Source organism: Oryx dammah, unplaced genomic scaffold (assembly GCF_014754425.2).
Source record: "Oryx dammah isolate SB20612 unplaced genomic scaffold, SCBI_Odam_1.1 HiC_scaffold_17, whole genome shotgun sequence".
In the NCBI taxonomy this organism is placed as follows: domain Eukaryota; kingdom Metazoa; phylum Chordata; class Mammalia; order Artiodactyla; family Bovidae; genus Oryx; species Oryx dammah.
The window spans coordinates 30966683-30986186 of record NW_024070201.1 but is presented as its reverse complement, the minus strand read 5'-3'; the positions used below and the strand labels follow the sequence as shown (position 1 = coordinate 30986186).

Sequence of the window (19504 nt, the reverse complement as noted above, 5' to 3'; positions counted from 1 at the left end):
TGCAAAGAATATAATCAATCTGATTTCAGTATTGACCATCTGGTGATGTCCATGTGTAGAGTCTTCTCTTGTGTTGTTGGAAGAGGGTGTTTGCTATGACCAGTGTGTTCTCTTTGCAAAACTCTGTTAGCTTTTGCCCTGCTTCATTCTGTACTCCAAGGCCAAACTTGCCTGTTATTCTGGCTATCTCTTGACTTCCTGCTTTTGCATTCCTGTCCTGTATGAGGAAAAGGGCATTTTGTGTGTGTGTGTGTGAGAGTTCTAGGTCTTATAGGTCTTCATGGAACTGTTGGTGAAGGATGGGGAGAAGCAATTCTCAGCAGGTACTGCAACCAGGAAAAGAAAGCATCATTTCCATGGTCCCACACTTACTTCGCATGAACAGTGCCACCAAACTGTGCTTGGTGCAGTACAAAAACAATCCAGTGACATTTCCCACTGGGTAGGATCTCATAGTCTAAGAGGATGACACAGATACACTCTGGCAACAACACGGATTGGGTATGGGCAGACTCTGTAATCCTGTAACATGAATGAACTATAACTACAAAGCTGAGTGCAGGGGGAGGGATGGAGATCATTGTAGACAAGCTAGAGGTAAGGCAGAAGAGGATGTGGGAGGTGGGTTAATAAGAAGGCCTTGGGAAGGCATTCTGAGGTCCCAGTAGGTGTGGTGGTCAGTAGAAACCTTGGAGCCTCCCTCCCTTTAGGTGAATTTCTGAAAAGAGCATTCCCAGAATTTCAGCCCCAGGACTGACAGCCTCTGCCATTAAACCCTCCCCAGTGTGGTCAGGGTCACCTGGGACAAAACCGCCTATCTCTGGGATGACACACCTTTGGATTTTTGATGCTCAGAAACAAGGGCATTATTATAAAATAAAGGTGAGTGTGTGTGTGTGTGTCTTAGTTCTGTCTAAGAATTTTCTACTGAAAGGGCTTAGAGGCAAAGTAAGGATACTCCAGTAGTGACAGGTAAGCCTCACCCAGATCTTGGTTTCTTCTTTTTTAAAAAATCTTTTGGCCCTGTTGCAATGCCTCTTAGTTTTCTGAGCAGGGATCAAATCCATGTCCCCTGCATTGGAAGCATGGAGTCTTAACCACTGGACCATCAGGAAAGTACCCAGACCTTAACTTCTAATAACATTCTCCACCAAAAGGAATCTGGGCTTCTTGGAGTAATGGTTGATTCTAGGCTGGAGAAGGGAAGGCTAAAAGATGACGTGGAGCTTCTTGTTAATCTAGAAAGTAAGAAAATGGGTGGGAGGGAGGTCCAAGAAGGAGGGGACATGTGTATACTTACGGCTGACCTATGTTAATGTAAGGCAAAAACCAACACAGCATTGTAAAGCAATTATCCTCCAGTTAAAAATAAATTATTTTTTTTAAAAAGAAAGACAATAACAGAAGCCTATGAAAAGAAGGTAGGAGGCAACTTGAAGGGGCTCCCACGGGCCAAATTTGAAACAATTTTAATGCCAAAATAATTAACAAATGTAATATATTCCCAATAGTTCAGTGGTAAAGAATCCACCTGCCCAGCAGGAGCTGTGGGTTTGATCCCTGGGTCAGGAAGAGCCCTTGGAGGAGGAAATGGCAACCCACTGCAGTATTCTTGCCTGGGAAATCCCATGGACAGAGGAGTCTGGTGGGCTACAGTCCATAAGGTCAAAAAGAGTCGGACATGACTTAGTGACTGCGTATGAGCATGAGCAATAGGAAACACAAGTAACTGGGAAAAAAAACAGGAATCCACATGTCCATATTGATAAGATAGATGAAGGACCTCCCTGGAGGTCCAGTGGTTAGGACTCCACGTTTCCAGAGCAGGGGGCTTAGGTTTGACCCTTGGTCAGGGAACTAGATCCTACAAGCTGCAAAGTGTGCTCCCTCAAAAGACAGATGGATGATTGAGATAAATAAATAGGTGGATGGATGGGTAAATGATGACAGGCAGACAGGAGAGAAGCGAGGGCTCAGTAAAATAACAGCTGCTGATGGACACTAGTGGAGAGAGTACAGGAGCTGGAAACTGCCAGCCTGCAATCATCATGCTGTAGATCAATACGAGCATAAGTCCTCGGTGGGCACTAAGTAGAGGAGGGGGACTCTGAGGACAAGCAGGACATGCATGGTCTTAAAGTATTTCCCCACACAGTGGTCATTAGTTGCACGGTAGAAACCCCACAATGGCACAGAGTGAAGACATTTGACACCTCCTGGCCAGGGGATCAACATGTCTATCCCTAATGAGAGAAGGTTCTACACAGTGCACCGCCCACATGACCTGATACCAGGAGGAAAACAGGCATCTCCTACGCAGGCAGCTTGGTGCAGTGTACAGTGTTACCCCCTCATGGGGATACACCCAACCCAAATGGGGGGCCATTCTATTTCAAAAGGGGGGAGACTCTATTCTTCAAAAATGATAAGATCATTAGAGACAAAGAAAGCTAAAGAATTGTTCCAGGTTTAAGGATACCAAAGAGACATGACAACTAAATGCCACGTGGGATCCTAAGACTAGATCTGTATTGAGAGAGGGCTAAAGCCATAAAGGACATTACTGAGTCAACTGGCAAAATTGAAATACAAATGCTAAGTTATTGCATCAATGTTAAGTTTCCTAAGGTCAGTAACTGTATTATGCTATGAATCAGTGTCCTGATTCTAAGGAAATACAGACATATGTATTTAGGGGCAAAGGGATATGATCTCTGTAACTTCTCAGAGACAGTGAGAGGGAATGACGAGGCCAGTGGGGCAAAATGCTAGCAGTAGATTCATCTGGATGAAAGCTATAGAGATAGGCTTGTACCTTCCCTGTAACTTTCAAGTTATTTCAAAGTAAAAAGTTAAATAGGAAGAAATACAATGGGAGAGAGATAATCAGTCGTGAGGGATGGAATTCTCAATGGTGGAGCTGGTCTTGGTGAGGTCTGACCTTCTTGGTAGGGAAGAGATATGGAGATGTAGTCCAGGTGGGTCAGTCCTGGTTCCAGGCCTGGGTCCCACTTCCTCAGCCACCCCTCCTTCTACCTTCCCACTCACTCCTCCCTCTGGGCTCCCCCATAGCCGAGGAGGTTCTCTATCTCCTCTTCCCAGCAATTATTCTAATTACTACCAGTAGTGCCAAGAGGGGTGAAATATTCTGGGGAAAAAATTAAAAACCAGCTACATGAGGCTCTTCAAAACCATTGTCGAGCTGTCCTTGGGAATAGGGCTAATGTCTACTTGGGAGAAGGTACCCCAACTGATCACATTCTTTTGAAATGAACGGGGTCCTGCTGCCAAGAGAGAAGGTAGCCACTGAGCTATCACAAAGATTTCTGGTGCTTTGACATGATGTGTCTCCTCCACTAGATAAAACCAAGGGTCAAGAGCTAACTGCTCTACAGCCAAGAGGGCCTGTGTGATGAGAAACAAGAATGAAGGTGAGAAACAGTCTGGTCTGGGGGGACAGGCCTTCCAGAGGACAGCCAGGGAAAGTCTACAAGATAATTAGATTGTCCTTGAGTGTGGGATTCCACCAGGAAGAGAAGAAGATCCAGCTCTTGCCCCGCCCATCATCCCAGCCGGCCTCCCCCATAACGCAGCCCCAACTCACGGCAGAAGTCGTGGGTTCTCCAGGGGCCCACCTCCACATCGGCGTTCTTGCAGGCACTTGCGTACCGGGCCACGGAGTCACACAGCTCCGACTCGTTGCCCCCGCTCTGACACAGGCGGAAGAGGCAGGTGCGGTAGTAGGCGGTGACGTTGACCACGCTGTGACACTCCAGGAAGGAGCTGTTGGAGGGGTCATTGATGATGCCGCACCTGGAACGGCTGCGGTAGAACTTCAGCAGCTCCGAGTCATTGTTGCAGGCCTTCAGCAGGTCCCCACACTCCCCATTGCAGATCTCCTCGAAAGTGGTCCAGCTCTCCAGGAACACTGCCAGGTTGTCCGTGCACTTGCCAGTGGGGAGACAGAACTCGTCGCTGGCATTGGCATTGAAGAAGCCGCACAAGCCCCCCGTGCAGTTAAAGTAGGCCGTGGAGAGCCGAATGTAGAGCAGACCCACGTCTGAGTACTGCACGGTCAGCACACCCTTGGACTCCACCGTCGTGCTGTTTTTGTTTCGATAGATTTCCAGCTTCCCCGAAGGATGGAAAAAAGGCAGTTCCACTTCCTGACCATTCACCTGAAAAATTAAATCACTGTCATTCATCCCAGATATGCACAGAGTGCCCACAGTTTCCTAGGCTGTGAATAAAGATGTGGTTCTGCCCCATGGCTAGCCCTTGGAGAAATGTTGAGAAGCTGACAGTCTGTGGAAACCACACAGACGTCAACTGTTTTTTCATGGGCATCTTTGCTGCTTTTTTCCCAGGCTCCTCTGATCCAGCACATTTGCTGTCTGTGTGTGTGTGTGTGTGTGTGAGACCCTGAGCTAGTTCCAAACACTGAAGTGTGAGCAAAAGTCATTGTAGACATGTGACTTACCTGTCCCATAACTCCCACCTCCTTCTTCTCCCTTCCTTGCTCTTCAAATCTTACTCTTCCTGTGTCTCAGCCCCTTGGAAGCACACGGTATATATATCTAATTATCCAGCTGTCCATCTGCCTATCTACCTAACACTAGTTCAATAAATTAATTTCTGCCCGCATGTCAGTGGGAATAAAAACACAGCCCTTTCAGTTTGTGTATGGATGTTGTATTATTACTGCACTGACTTTTGCTTTCTAGATTAGATGTCATGTGATGTTATGAAATGCATGTACTCCTGGAAGGAGGGCGAACCGCCCCTCCCCCACCCTCCCTCATCTCAGTTCTGCCCCCACCCAGGTGTCAGGCCCCTCACTTAGTCTTGCTGCGATTCGCCTATGCAAATGAGGAGTTGCACTAGATGATTTCCAAAAATTCCTTCTAGAACTAATTATCTATGAGCCTGTATGTGTAGTATTGGGTATTTTAGACCAGAACAGAGGGACGGGAGGCACCATGGCAGGCACCCTAGTGTCACATCGATTTCCATCTATAAATAGAAGACCCGACATAGTACAGGGTGAAGAGCACAGACTCTGGAGCCAGCTGACCCAGCCTTGAATCTCATTTTAGGGCTGTGTGTCTTTGGGGAAGTCTCTTAACCTCTCTGTGCGTCAGTTTTCTCATCTGTAAAATGAGAATAGTTATCTATGGCCTAGGATGAAATGCCATACTGCTTAGAATAGTGCTTGGCACATAGTAGGCGTCCTGTAAGTATTTGCTATTCTGGGGAGCTAGTCCTCCTCTCATTTGAGGAATCCCAGCTTCACTCCATGTCTCTGCTTGATGCATACTTGGTGTTGACAGTCAGAAAGCTCTCGCATTTCAGAGTCATTGGGGTCCCAGAATCCTTTCACGGTCAGAGGCATTGAGACAAGCCCGAAGAACACGGCTCCACCGCGGAACTCATCAGAAAACTCTCCAAGGCCACAGGAGTCTTACCTTGACCTCCGAAGCCCCGATGCCTCCTATCTTGACCTCTTGGTCGGCCACCAGGATCCGGACACCCCGCAGCCAGGCGGGCCCCGCCTCGGGCTTCTTCTTGTTGATGTCAATTTCCAAGTACTCCGGCCGCTCGGGGCAGGTCTTGAGGAGCGTGTAGGAGAACTCGGCGGGGAAGGCGTAGGCGGCGCCGTCGAAGGTGTGCAGTACCTGGCTCTGGCTGAGCAGACACACGGTCTCCCGCTTGGGGAAGCAGCCCTGATAGCCGTCCTCCACGGCGCACACCTCCCCGCCGCGGCATGTCTTGTTGAAGCAGTACACGTCGCCGCCCTCCTCGCACAGGCACTGTACCGTGCAGTTAGCTGTGGCCCAGAAGAACTCGCCCATGGCGTAGTAGTGGCCGTCGAAGTCACAGCCGCACTTGTGCAGCGGGACGCACTGGCTGGTGCTGAGGACAAAGCCTTCGTTGCACTCGCAGCCCTCCGTGCAGGGCGTGAGGCAGTTCTGCGAGGCAGTCAGATCCGAGCACGTGTCTGGGCAGCTGCTGGTGCACAGCGAGTAGTGGCTGAAGCTCGGGCACTGCACGGTGGACACTGGCGCAGGGGAGAGGAGAGAGGGTGACAAGGTGAGTGACCCGGGGGCTACCGGGCAGATCCACCACGCACGGGCGGAGGGAGGGCCGAGGGGGTTGCCTGGAGGAAGAACGCCCTTCGGGACCAGTTGGTTCCTGGAGGAGGGTCTAGCCGGCACTCGCTGGGGGAAGGGAGACTGAGTCCTTTGGTAATAACTACTGAGCAGCGAGATGGATTAGAACCTCGTTTGATCATCTTGGAAGGAAGATGGAAGAAAGACTGGAAGAAAACTTCAGGTTACTCTCCTAACTAGATTTCACCGATTATTCAATACAGGTTTAGTATTGAGTAATCTACAACCAGGGAGATGGTTTAAGATATTCACCTGATGGGCGTATAAGTTGGTCTGATTTTAAAGAGCACGCCCCATTCTTAGAAGGAAATAAATCCAACTTGCAGGAGAAATGAAAAAGGTAACTCTTAGAGGAGGAATTTGAAAAAGTGAATTTTCGAACAGGGACCAAAGGAGATGGAAAATGAATTCTCTGGGATTTGAAAAATAAGAAAGAACCTTGGCTATCTGAAAAGAATCTGTGTGCCCGTTCCCCCAGGAGACTAGATTAGAACTAGATACCTTCCAAAGGCCCTTCTCGCCTTGGAAGCATTCAGTTCTTATTTTAAAAACATCTGACTCTGGTTTGGGTCTGGTTGAATCCTACAGGCGGGTGCTCAAGAGCCTGGTAGACTAGTTCTCTGAATTAAATCTAATTCATCTCACCAAAGTGAAAGACAGAGAGAGAGAGAGTAATGTGGAGGGTAGGAAAGCAGTACCACTAGGAAAAATTAGCCGTGATAGGCAAAAATTTAGGCAATTGGATGCTCTTAGATTATACAAGGATTAAAGAGAAGTCATAGTCAGTCTTAGCTTGAATCAGCATTTGGATATTTCAGGCATGATAGAGGCTGGCCAGTCCCCACAGCAAAAAAATAAAAAACAAAACTTAAATATATGTCTTTTAATAGCTTGATTAATTCTGAAAGAATTGATTCTGATGCATATTAATTTCTATGAAGCCAGCTTAAACTGATAGAAAGAAAATTGCCCTCTGGCCTTGGAACTGAAAGAAACTTAAAAAATCTCACCTCCATAGCACTCTCAAATGCATGGGGTATAATTTGCTGTTTACTCTTGTGGAGAAAACCAAAGACCAGGAAAGAAACAAAATTCTAACAGGTGATTTGGCCTTTTTGTTTGCTGGTTTTTAACATTTACATTATTAGGAAGAGTAGTTATGGAGAGAAAGTTGCATAGGAGGAAAGCATAAAACAGCTAAATGGTTCCAAACACTCAAGCCAAAAGTGTAATTCCAAGGGGACAGGTGGGTTTCCCACACGGTCGGGGCTTTTCCTCACCACCCAGCTTTTTAGAAAGCCTCTACCTGCCCTGTCTACTGCCCCTTCTCTGGCCAGCTGAAATGCTCCAAAGCAAGAGGGACTGCAAGTAAAGAAGAAAGAGCCAAGGACAAAAATGCCATGGGTTCTATATAAATATCTAGACAGTGAATACTTTTCCCAAAATCTGGTCTTGATTCCCCAGGCCAGCGTCCGCATTTCTGCAATGGCCTCAGAGATAGACACCTCCAGCTTGGACCGCCCCCCTCAACCTTGGCTTGGCCACTACTGCTAATGGCCCTACTCTGGCCACATATTCCGTGTCTCCAGACATGGATGCATATTAGTAGTTTCTTGTTTTCTGATCACCATTTTGGCTGGGGAGAAAGGTCAAGATCCTTTTACAGTTCACTCTTTATCATTTGTGATACTTCAACCTCACCCTGACCCTCAGGTAATATGTCTTAACAGGGAGCTCTCTGAGGAGCCTGGAAACCCTCTCCCAGCCCCCCTGCACACGAGCAGCTTTCTGTGTGGACGGGATGCCAGCTTACCACACCCAGTCTGGATGCGCCAGTCTCCAATCGGAATGCCCAAGCCTTGGCACACAAGGGCATAGGCCTGGATGGCCTGACACAGGAGGGTCCCGTTGTCCCTCACACTGCACAAGTCATACACGCAGCTGTGCACGAAGGCCGTGGGGTCCATAACAGTGCCACACTCCCACAGGGGGCCATCCGTCCTGTTGAGGAAGCCACAGTAGTCAGGACCGAAGTAGAGGGCCTCGGTGGCCGCGTCACACCGAGTGCAGTTGTCCACGCAGCCCGAGTCGCACTTCCACTCGGTGTGGTAGACCCGCCAGCTCTCTCCCAGGTCCAGGACTGACATGGCCGGCCTGCCATCAGGGCGCAGGAAGTCATCCAGAGGGTTTTTGTTGTAGTTCCCGCAGAGTCCGCACGTGGAGTTGATGTAGGAGCCTGGGATGGAGATGGAGGCGTAGTGCTGGCCGTCAAATGTCACTAAGAGCCCAAAATCCGTTTCCACGGCAGTAGACATGCCACTCTGGTAGATTTTCACCGCCCCCAATTCTAAGGTGACGGGCAAAGAAGCCACTAGGTCATTAACCTGCCAACAACAGCAATAGTGAAAAGGCAGGTGAGCAGAGGCCAGGGTAGCGGGTCCAGCCAAGGTCAGGAAAAGGAGCAACTCAGCGCCCCAGAGTTCGTGGCCCTCAAGCTGCTCAGGCACTGGAGGGCGGGGCTTGCCTTCCAGGAAGGCTGAGGCCCCCGGGACCCTTGACAGCGGGCTGGCATTTGAGTTGTGACAGATATGCATTGCTTAGTCATTCTAGACCCCTCTGGGGACCAGGTGGTGGTCAACACTTCCTGCCTGGCTCTCAAGGCATGTGTGAATGCTCAGTCATGTCCAACTCTTTGCAACCCCGTGGACTATAGCCCACCAGGCTCCTCTGTCCATGGGATTTTCCAGGCAAGAATACTGGAGTGTGTTGCCATTTCCTCCTCCAGGAGATCTTCCAGACCCAGGGATCGAACCTGTATCTCCTGTATCTCCTGCATGGGTGGGTAGATTCTTTACCACTGTACCCCCTGGGAAGCCTGGCTCTCAAGCCAGCTTCAAGTCTTTTCTCTAAAGACTAGTTACCTGGCTTTTCCTCTTTTCTCCTCTAAATCCATTCTTTAAGTCTCAGCTCAAGTCACATACTCATGATCCCTGCACTGCCCTTGGCACCCTCGGACACTCCTCCCAGCAGGCAGGGGCACTATAAACCATCCCACACCATCAAGCTTTGAGGCTGCCCTGGTGTTATTCTCTGAGTATTTCACCCTGTCACTTCCTGATACCAGGACTTTGTCACATCATCATTCAACACAACAAATTTGAACACCTACTAGGTACCAAGCACTATGTTAGGTGTTGAGAAAAAAGAATTTTAAAAAAAGTAATTGTCCCTGCCCCTGATAAATTCTTGGTCTGAGGAAGAGAGACACAAATATCAATTATTTGAATGTACCAGTTAAAATATGCATTCATAGGTGATGCGGTGATGCAGTGGGACAAGGGTACACGACCACTGATCCAGCCTGGGGAGGGGCATTCCTATCAGCTTTTTAAGGGCAATCAAGTCTGACCTGAGTCTTCAGAGATAAACAGAAGTGGCTGAAGGAAGAGTAGGGGTCAGAGAATTCCAGGAAAAGAGAATGAAGTTGCACGGTTAGATAGGGCTACATGAATATGAGGATAGTCATCGGGTTTTGCTGGACTGCAGAGGGAAGGGGTGGCTGGAGAGGAAGGTGGAGACACAAGCAGGGTCCGTTCATTCAACAGATGTCAACAACGTAGCCCTTTCTGTGTGTCCAGCTCTGTTCTAAGAGTTGGGGACAAAAATGTGCTTCTTGGAACATCTGTTTCCCTTCAGGAGACCAACAACAAACAAAACCAATAAGGAAAATAGGTAACACCACCAGGAAACTGTTCTGCAGGAAAATAAAGCTGGGAATGTGGGTCCAAAGTGCTAGAGAGTTTTCGATTTTAAATAGGGCCAGGGAAGGCCCCACGGGGAAGGAGACCTTTGAGATGAGGAGGAATCCATGCCATTACCTGGGGTGAGAGTGGCTTGGGCAGAGAGTGCAGCCAGGCCCTGGGGTGGAGCGTGCTGGGCACACTGGGGACACATGGGCCGTGTGGCCGGAGTAGAGAGCCAGGAGAGGGCAGTGGTCAGTGAGGTCAGAAAGATAAGGGCAGCCAGAACAGGCAGGGCCTTGTTGGCCATTGTAAAGACTTTGGCTGTGACTCTGAGGGAAGCCGAGAGGGCACACAGAGCACGAGATGGACAAGATCTGACTTCCGTTTTGGGAGAATTGCTTTGGCTTCTGTGTTGGGAACAGATCTCAGAAAAAAGTCTATTTTTAAGACAAAATGAAACCCCACTAAAACAAAAAATAACTTGGATTTCTCTTCTATAGCAAGAGCTCTGAAAAGTTTTAAGCAAGGGAATGACGTGGTCAGACTTGCGTTTGAGGAAGTCCTTTCTGGCCAGTGGGAAGGATGTACTGAAGTAGGTAGAGATGGCATGCTTGCTCAGTCGCTCAGTTGAGTCCTACTCTTTGCAACCCTGTGGACTGTAGCCCACCAGGCTCCTCTGTCCATGGGATTTTCCAGGCAAGAGTACTGGAGTGGGTTGCCATTTCCTTCTCCAGGGGACCTTCCCGACCCAGGGATTGAACCCATGTCTCTTGCAGGTGGATTCTTTACCATTGAGCCACCTGGGAAGCCCAAGTGGAGATTAAAAACAGAGAAATCAGGCAGGTAACCGGTGTTGGAGGCCAAGGGCAATGGAGGACAAGGCCTGACCTGCCCACAGATGTGGAGAAGGGCCAGCTGGTAGAGGATACTCCACAGGGCCTGGGGCTTTTTGCAGGGTGTGTGTGTGGGGAGGGCAGGGTGGGGTGGGTGAGAAATGGGCAAAGAATCAAGAGTGAATCCCATGAGTAAGTGGCTTGATAAGCCTTCAATAGAGTTTTTCTTCTTTCTCACACTTGCCCTGCCTGGCACCTCTGGACATCACTTTTTGAGGGCTGGGATAGATGGTTAGTCCTAGAGCAGTCCTGGGTGGGCTGACTATAACTGCTTGTCCAGGCTGCCCTGACCTGTCCTGATTTCTGGCACATGGAAACATCAGGGTCTTTAGTGCCACCATTGCTGCTACTCTCTGGATTATCTAGGATTTGAGACAACAAACTGACTGAGCATTGCTCCCAAGGTTTACCATGCCAATGCCAACTGCAATTCTCTGTCCTTAGAGATTAGTAAGATTTAATGGGAGGAGGGGACAAAAAAAAAAAGAAAAAACAGGCTTGAGATGAAAGCTCTCCGATGAGAGTTAGAAATAGGGAAAAAATCCCCTAGAGTTGACTGTTTCATCCTTATTTCCCAGGTAGCAAGTTAGCCTGCAAAGATGAGAAGAGCCACTCTCTAAGGGAGGTCACCCAGCAAAAGCGCTGGGTGATTATTGCATATTGTTCTGTGCTGAGCTGTAGGGAGGAACATCTTCTCCAAGGTGGTATAATTGTAAATGCCAAATACCTCCCTTGCTGAATGTCCTCCTCTCCTCTCACTCAGTTCCTGCTAAAAAAAGGACAGTTGTTGCATCTCAGAGCAGAAGCCACAGAGCGGGGACTGTGCCTGGATGTTGCTATTGCCCCCCTGGGTTCTCTGCAGCTGATCTTGTCCCACTCAGAACCCCTGTGTCCCTATGCTGACCATCACTGTTGCCCAAGGTATTTTTCCTGACATAGTGGTCATTGTGCTCCCTTCCTCTCTCATACTTGTCTCAGTTTCAACCACATGTTAGAGTCCTATGCTTGTACCCCACAGAGCTTGGGGTAGGAGCTCTGGGGACTCTTACCATCACATGGCTTCTTATTTCATTCCTGGTGTCCCAGTCCTCAGCTTCCGATGAGCCGATGTTGATGAGTCTCCCTGTTTGTGTCTCTTCCTCTCCCTATGTTCCAGGCAACCCTCCCCCACAACCATATTTCTCCCAGGAGAGGAGTGAGAAGTAGCATCATAGAAGGACAGGTCTTAGAATGAGAAAAGACTTTGGTGGGAGTGGCAGTGTGGGAACAAGTGTGTATTGAGTGCCTACTGTGTGCCAGGCTCTGTACCAGCTGTCACACATGTGGCTGTCCTATTTCATCCTCAGAAAAATCTAATAAGGTCTGTATAATCTCCCGCTTTGCAGATGGAGAAACTGAGGTTCGAGGCTTGCATAATTTGCGGGTGACAGGACGCTCCCACTTTCCACTGTTCCCTGCTGCCTCTGTCCGGGGCTAAATAGAGGGAGTCAAGTCCAAACTATAGCCAAGAGCCCTGCCTTCCAGACATAACACAATGACCCCATTTTATAGATGGACATAGTGAGGTTCAAGGAGGCCTCTCAGCTGGCGTGGTGGCACAGGGCTTGAATAGATCTGACTTCAGAGTCTGATCTCTTTGTCACCATGAGCTATTTGGCATTGGCCCTCTTTTCCCTGGTGCACCCTAAACTACTCAGTTTTATCTGAGGGAAAAAGATGAAAACTGATAAGTATTAGCTAGAAGGAGACATTTTCTATATATGGGTGCTAGCTAGTTTGTTTTTTTTTTTTTTTGCCCTTATTAACATATACAATCCTAAATTGTTTATTTTGTCACTTAAGAACATTTCAAAGGGGGAAAATGCACATTCAGAACCCAGTTCCTAACCCCAGCATATGGAGAAAGGCGATCCGTTCCTAGGATCTGTTTGCCGGCGTGGCATGTCTGGAAGTCGGCTGCCTCACAGGCAAATCAGGCTCCTTCTTGCCTCACACCCCCTCCTCGCCTGTCCCCACGTCACCCTGGGTGGGGGCTCTGCCATCCACGGAGCCGCCCTCCCCCAGCAGAGCAGGTGTATTCAGAGACACTTGGAAGCCATTTGGCAAAAGGAAAAGGGAGCCATTGTTCGCTTGCAGTTGGAATCACATAACCTTTTCTTTCTGAAACATTTACATTCACATCCACACCTCCCTGTCGCTACAGAAAATTGAGGAATCTGTGCCCTCTGCTCGGACGATGGAAGAGAGCCACGCAAAATTAGCAGAGTTGCTGGGCCTGAAAGCAGTGCTGGTGCCCCTTTCCTTCTAAAAAAAAAAAGAGTCTGACTGTGAGGGGAAAAGAATTTTTAATCAAAATGGAAAATAGGAATAAAGCATGAAGCTTTCTTTTTCAACTACAGATATTGTACACATGATCCCCACAAGACAAGGGGGTAGGGGAGAGCTAGTGAGCATTTTTCTAGCTGGAAATGTTAGCATCTATCCGCAAGGACAAATGTCCTGCTCGACAGCACAAGAGAAATTTAAAAGGGAAAAACACCAAACTTCCGCAGCTGAATTCTTACCTTTGATTTGATTTACAGAGCTGTCTCTAGGGAGACTAACCAAATAACAAGCAAATTGGCATTTCAACCACAGTAATAGCCCACTTTTCTAATTATGACACTGATATGCTGCACAGACCTAGGAAGGGCAGAGCCAGAAAAAGTGGAATTAGTTCCTTGGTCCTGCCTTTTGTTGGCCACACTGCACCAGTTAAAACTACAAAATGTATTTTAAAATAAAAAGAAAGACCTCCCTGTGTTGGCATCTGTTCTGGTTTGTAATCTCTGTGATGACCTCCGTGTTTGGGGATTAAGGACTCCATGGGGTTGCAGCAATCAGCCCCTTGTGGTCCTGGGTATTACTGCTTGAATAAATGCACAGCTGCCACAGGGTCTTCATTAACATCATGAAAACTGGGGCCTCCACAAATTGAGTGATTGCTAGTGGCTTTTTGTCCTCTCTCTCTTGTCAGTACCCTGTCCTGATATCCAGGTGGATGGGGACGAGGATCATTTGCATAGGTTAAACGAAACAAACCGAACCGAACCAAACCATAGAGATCCGTGTTCTCTCGCATTCCAAGCAGGAATGGGTTGGGGCGGGCGGGGGTGGGGGGGGCAGGGAGGGTTGTGTTAAAGGAGCATTTGGGCAATTACTGTAACTTTCGATCCAGGTTTCACTAAAGAAGTCACCCAGCCCACTCTAGCTGCCTGAACAGACAGTGCTTATGGACACACCAATCAATTTAGGGGTTTCTCTGAGAATGAAGCCACAGCTCTTTGGCAAACAGAATGAGTGGGTTGGGTGAGGATTATTAATCAAAGACTGTAGTGAATTATGAGTTTGTACGTTGTGTTTACATTGACTCCAGGGCATGGCCATGTGGCTACCACTGTTTCAAGCTAGGTCTGTGAGAAACTAAATTTACCTCCGTTCCCAGTTACTTCTGAGCTCGGATGTACGTGTGTGTGTGTGTGTGTGTGTGTGAGGGAACTAAGAACTAAATGTACATTAAGATACCCAGCAGATAGATGTGTCAACGAGAAAGCTTAGCTCTTGCACAAACAGACTTTAGCCTCATGAACAATTTTACAAGGCATTTGCAAGGCAGGAAGAGCCATGAAAGTCTTTGGTACCAACAGCAAACAGCAGAACTAGTAGATCTGGGAAGGTCTTCCCCAGGATGAAGCATCTCCAGCTTCCCCATCTCCCCATGGAGGATGGAGAGGGTCTCACCTTGACTTTTCCATAGCTTCCTTTGGGGATGAGAATCTTGTAGCCATTCACCTCCACTGAGAGCTCCTTCACCCAGGAGACAGCGGAGCCCCCCCGGTGCTCGTTCTTGGCCTCCACGCTGAAGAAGGGGAGGCTGGAAGTCTGCAAACACTGTCGGGCCAATAGGTAGGCACAAGAGCCTTGGAAGTGGAAGAGGAAGCCATCGAACGTGTGGTAGTGCGGCTCCCCGAACACCACACACGTGCTGGTCTCCACCGGGCTGCAGTAGAAGAATTTGCCTTTGGGTTCGCACACCTCGTAGGGGCTGCAGGAGGCATCCTGGCAGTAGATCTCATTGTTGAAATCCAGACAGCGGCACTTGATGGTGCAGTTCAGGTCATCCCAGAACACCTCCCCTCGCCGAAGGAACTGTCCTGGGGAGTAAGGACAGCAGAGCTAACATTTATCTAACATTTACCTTCTGTGCCGGGCATCGGGCTAAAAGCTTTACTTGCCTTATACCATTTAACCCACAACAGAAACCCCTGTTAGATACCAAGTGCTGCCTTCTGTTGTCAAGTGAGGAAACTGAGGCTGAAGACTAGTTAGACGATTCATCTCAATCACTTAGCAACTCAATGGCAAAGCTGGCATTCCAAGCCAAATGTGTGTGAATCCAGCCTAAGCTCTCAGCAACACTGTCTCCTCCACTGGTGAGCACACTCCCATTCAAGGAAAGACACATTGTTTCACTCCACTGACATTAAGAGGAAGCGTATTCAGAAAGAAGGCCCCTCAGGTAACTGGGCAACACTCTTGTTCATTTGCCGATGTGTTCTTTCATTCACTCATCCGCTCATTCAACAAGCAGTTGCTGGGGCTCAGTATGAAACGGAGCAGAACGCTATGGTCCTTGCCCCCAGTCCACCATGTCTCCTGCCTGCCTTTTGCCTGTGGAAAACTGCAGTCAAAGAATGAGTTTAATCAGAGAAGTGAGAAATTGGAAACAAAGGAAAATGGTCAAAGGATACTAAGTAATAATGTAGGCATTAAGCATAATCAGAGACCTTTAGTTCTTTCTCCAGGGCTATAGGTAATATTCTGAGTCATATCCTGTGAGTTGTCTTATAGATACTAAAACAGCAAGTGGAAAAGTTAACTCCAGGATGACCAGATTGTACCAGGACATGAGTTGCGACAATTCCAAGAACTGACCACAAAGACATGGGAACAAACGGACCCTGGAACTGAAGATTTACCATACCTAAAACAATCAAGATGATGCTGGTCAGACCACTGATGACCAATCTGAAGATGACTGTTAGGATGACTGTGCTGTTTCTACATGTAACCGCCCCTCCCCTCTCCGCCCACGACCGACTCTGTCATTAAGAGCTCTCACCCCCTGCTTGTCGGCAGCAGGGAGGTGGGGTATCAGCCTTTGGACAGATGTCCGCCATCCTCCCCACTCCCCCCCAGTTGCTGGCATCTGAAATAAACCAAACTTTCCTTTCTACCAACCTGGCCTGTCTGTTGGCTTTCGAACAGTGAGCAGCCAGACACACATATACATACCTTTCGGTAACAAGTAGGTGCCAGAAAAGAATCAGGAGTCAGACGCACAAAATTAAATCCCAGACTCCCTGGGAAGATGTTGGAAAGGGCTGACCTCTGACTTGGCACCATTGTGGGCTCACAAATCCTGCAGACACTACTTAAGCAGAACTCACACCTACATGAGTTACCGTCTCCCCTCCACTTTTTGCTCCATACTCGGTCATGCACCTCTCTTTGCAACCCATGGACTGTAGCCCACCAGGCTCCTCTGTCCATGGGATTTCCAAGACTGGAGTGGGTTGCCATTTCCTTCTCTAGAAGATCTTCCTGACCCACCCTAGGCCCTGTCTAAGTCTAGCCCTCCTCACTCTTTATCCACTGGACAGAATTTCTTGACAAAATCTGGGTCAGGAGGAGAATGAGGTGGGAGGGGAATGGTTCTAAGCAATGTGCCAAATTTTTTTTCTAGTTTTTTTTTTTTTAATTAATAAACTTTATTTTTAAAGCAGTTTTAAGTTCACAGAAAAATTGAGTGCAAAGTACTGAGAGTTTCCATATACTTCCTGTCCTGACACAACTGGGAAGTGCTAATTTTTAAAATACTTACTTCTCTTTATTTGGAAGGTGCTCAGTCTTTAAAACTATTTCCCTAAATGAATGATTTCCCCCCACTGAAACCCTTGAAATCTGCGAGTTCTTCTTAGCAACCCTCAGTGGGCATGGGAGCTGGGCTGGGGGTTGTGATCCAGTCCTTGGTCAGGGGTCGGAGTCAAGAGAACCAAGCAGCAGTCACAAGTCTGCCACCCACTGCCGAGACTGCCGCCCTAACTTCCTCCTGTCTCAGTGCTCCACCCTGGAGAAAGTGGACAAGACTATGTTCTCATCTCTGCCTCCTGGGGAACAGAGACGCTAGAAAAAACTGGCTCAGGTTGATAAGGCAGAAGCATCTGTACACTGAGAATGTCTGAAAAGGAAAACATCAAAGATGCAGTGTTAAGTGTAAACAATATAATAGGCCAGCAATAACTATAGCTTGAAGCTGTAGTTGGAAAAGATTTTCCAAATTTTTATAAAACTGAATACCTAGGGACTTCACTGGTGGGTCAATGGTTAAGAATCCATCTTCAAATGCAGGGGACATGAGTTCAACCCCTGGTTGGTGAACGAAGATCCCACATGCTGCAGAGCAACTGAGCCTGTGCAGCTCAACTAGAGAGAAGGTCGTAAAGTGCAATGAAAGAGTCCACAATCTGCAACTGAGACCTGACTCTGTCCAAAACAAATAGATAAATTAATTAACTTAAAAAAAAAAAAACCCGAATACCTAATGAAGAGCACAAGGCTGCCAGGTGAGCCGAGGCAGAGGGCAGGGCTGCGCTGGTGACAGTCCTTTCAGTATCTGCCCAACAGGAACAATTAGGTCTCAGCGGGCAGTTCTGTTTCATACCTGTTGGGAATAGGGCCCCCGAATGACATAATAGAGGTATTCACACTCCCAGTAGGTCATATGCATCAGCCTTGAAAACAGGCCCTTCCAACCTCACTGTTCTTTGGCACTAACCCAGGCTGCATATATTGTAACAGCCTCCACTCGGCATAATTTCCAGTTTCTGCTTTCTCAGCCTTCCAATAAATGAGGGGGAAATGCCTTTGAATAGAGGAGGTTTGGCCCAAAAGGTAGACTCTCTGAGATAATTTTGTTTGCAAAATGATGATATAATAAACCCGCTCTATGCAACACTTCCCCTGTTATCACCCAGGCCAAATCCCCATCTCATTAGATTGATATATGTCCAGTGGCACATTAAAATGCACAGCAGTCTGTATAAGGAGATTGGATTTGTCCTGTAGATGAAACCCACAGCCATCACTCAGTGGGAGAAAGAATGAAGTCAAAGGGAAGACTTTGTGCATGGCTGGCATCTGGCCAACCCCACAGCTCTGTGAGTCTGTAGTTTTCCATTATCACAGCTTTTCACTCCTGGGACCCAAGGAGAGGCTGTCACCCAGCCCTTAGGTAGCAGGACCACAGCCAGTCAGCTCTGTGACACTTGGACAAAGGGGAGAGGCACTGGGGAGAGCCCAGGCCACAAAGGGGAGAGAGAGAGAATGGGGCAGTGGTTTGGTGTCTTTCACAGGCCTCTGATGAAGCTGTGTTTACACTGTGTAAGGGAGGAAATCGCAGTCTTTGAAATCCTGGTGAGCTTTGGAGCTAGGTTCTTTTCTGTCCAGTTTAATACTGGCATAGCTCTAAGCATTTATTTGCTATTCAGAACATGGAGGACTTGACACCGTCCACAGAGGCAAGGATGTCCAGGCAGGCCACCTTCGCCAACGACCTTCCCTCGGAGCAAAGGCAGAGGTCTGATAAGTGTGACTGCAGCACAGGGGAGGGGGGCAGAGGGTGTGGGCATTCCAGGCCAGGTGAGTACGAGAGTGCAAGTGCAAGTCACTCAGTCGTGTCTGACTCTTTGAGACCTCACGGACTATATAGTTCCTGGATTCTCCAGGCCAGAATCCTGGAGTGGGTAGCTGTTCCCTTCTCCAGGGGAACCTACCAACCCAGGGATCGAACCGAGGTCTCCTGCATTGCAGGAGGATTCTTTATCATCAGAGCTACAGGGAAGCCCAAGAACACTGGAGTGGGTAGCCTATCCCTTCTCCAGTGGATCTTCCCGACCCAGGAATTGAACTGGGGTCTCTTGGGAAATAGATGGGGAAACAGTGGAAAACAGTGTCAGACTTTATTTTTGGGGGCTCCAAAATCACTGCAGATGGTGATTGCAGCTGTGAAATTAAAAGACGCTTACTCCTTGGAAGAAAAGTTATGACCAACCTAGATAGCATATTCAAAAGCAGAGACATTACTTTGCCAACTAAGGTCCATCTAGTCAAGGCTATGGTTTTTCCAGTAGTCACGGATGGATGTGAGAGTTGGACTGTGAAGAAGGCTGAGTGCCGAAGAATTGATGTTTTTGAACTGTGGTGTTGGAGAAGACTCTTGAGAGTCCCTTGGACTGCAAGGAGATCCAACCAGTCCATCCTGAAGGAGATCAACCCTGGGATTTCTTTGGAAGGAATGATGCTAAAGCTGAAACTCCAGTACTTTGGCCACCTCATGCGAAGAGCTGACTCATTGGAAAAGACCCTGATGCTGGGAGGGATTGGGGGCAGGAAGAGAAGGGGACGACAAAGAATGAGATGGCTGGATGGCATCACTGACTCAATGGACATGAGTCTGAGTGAACTCCGGGAGTTGGTGATGGACAAGGAGGCCTGGTGTGCTGTGATTCATGGGTCGCAAAGAATCGGACATGACTGAGCGACTGAACTGAACTGAACTGAACTGAGTGGTGAACTGAACTGAACTGAACTGAGTGGT

General features: G+C 48.2%; 1 protein-coding gene across 1 annotated transcript in view; it reads right to left on the bottom strand.

The window, feature by feature from the left end:
- Positions 1–19504, bottom strand: part of LOC120876377 (tubulin-specific chaperone cofactor E-like protein) — a 170367-nt gene that overhangs the window by 48789 nt on the left and 102074 nt on the right. Inside the window, exons 13-16 of the mRNA XM_040258226.1 lie at positions 14587–14999; positions 7984–8554; positions 5466–6058; positions 3605–4178 (exon numbers count right to left, since the gene is read on the bottom strand). Of these exons, the coding sequence (XP_040114160.1) occupies positions 3605–4178; positions 5466–6058; positions 7984–8554; positions 14587–14999 (2151 nt within the window). The remainder of the gene's footprint in view (positions 1–3604; positions 4179–5465; positions 6059–7983; positions 8555–14586; positions 15000–19504) is intronic.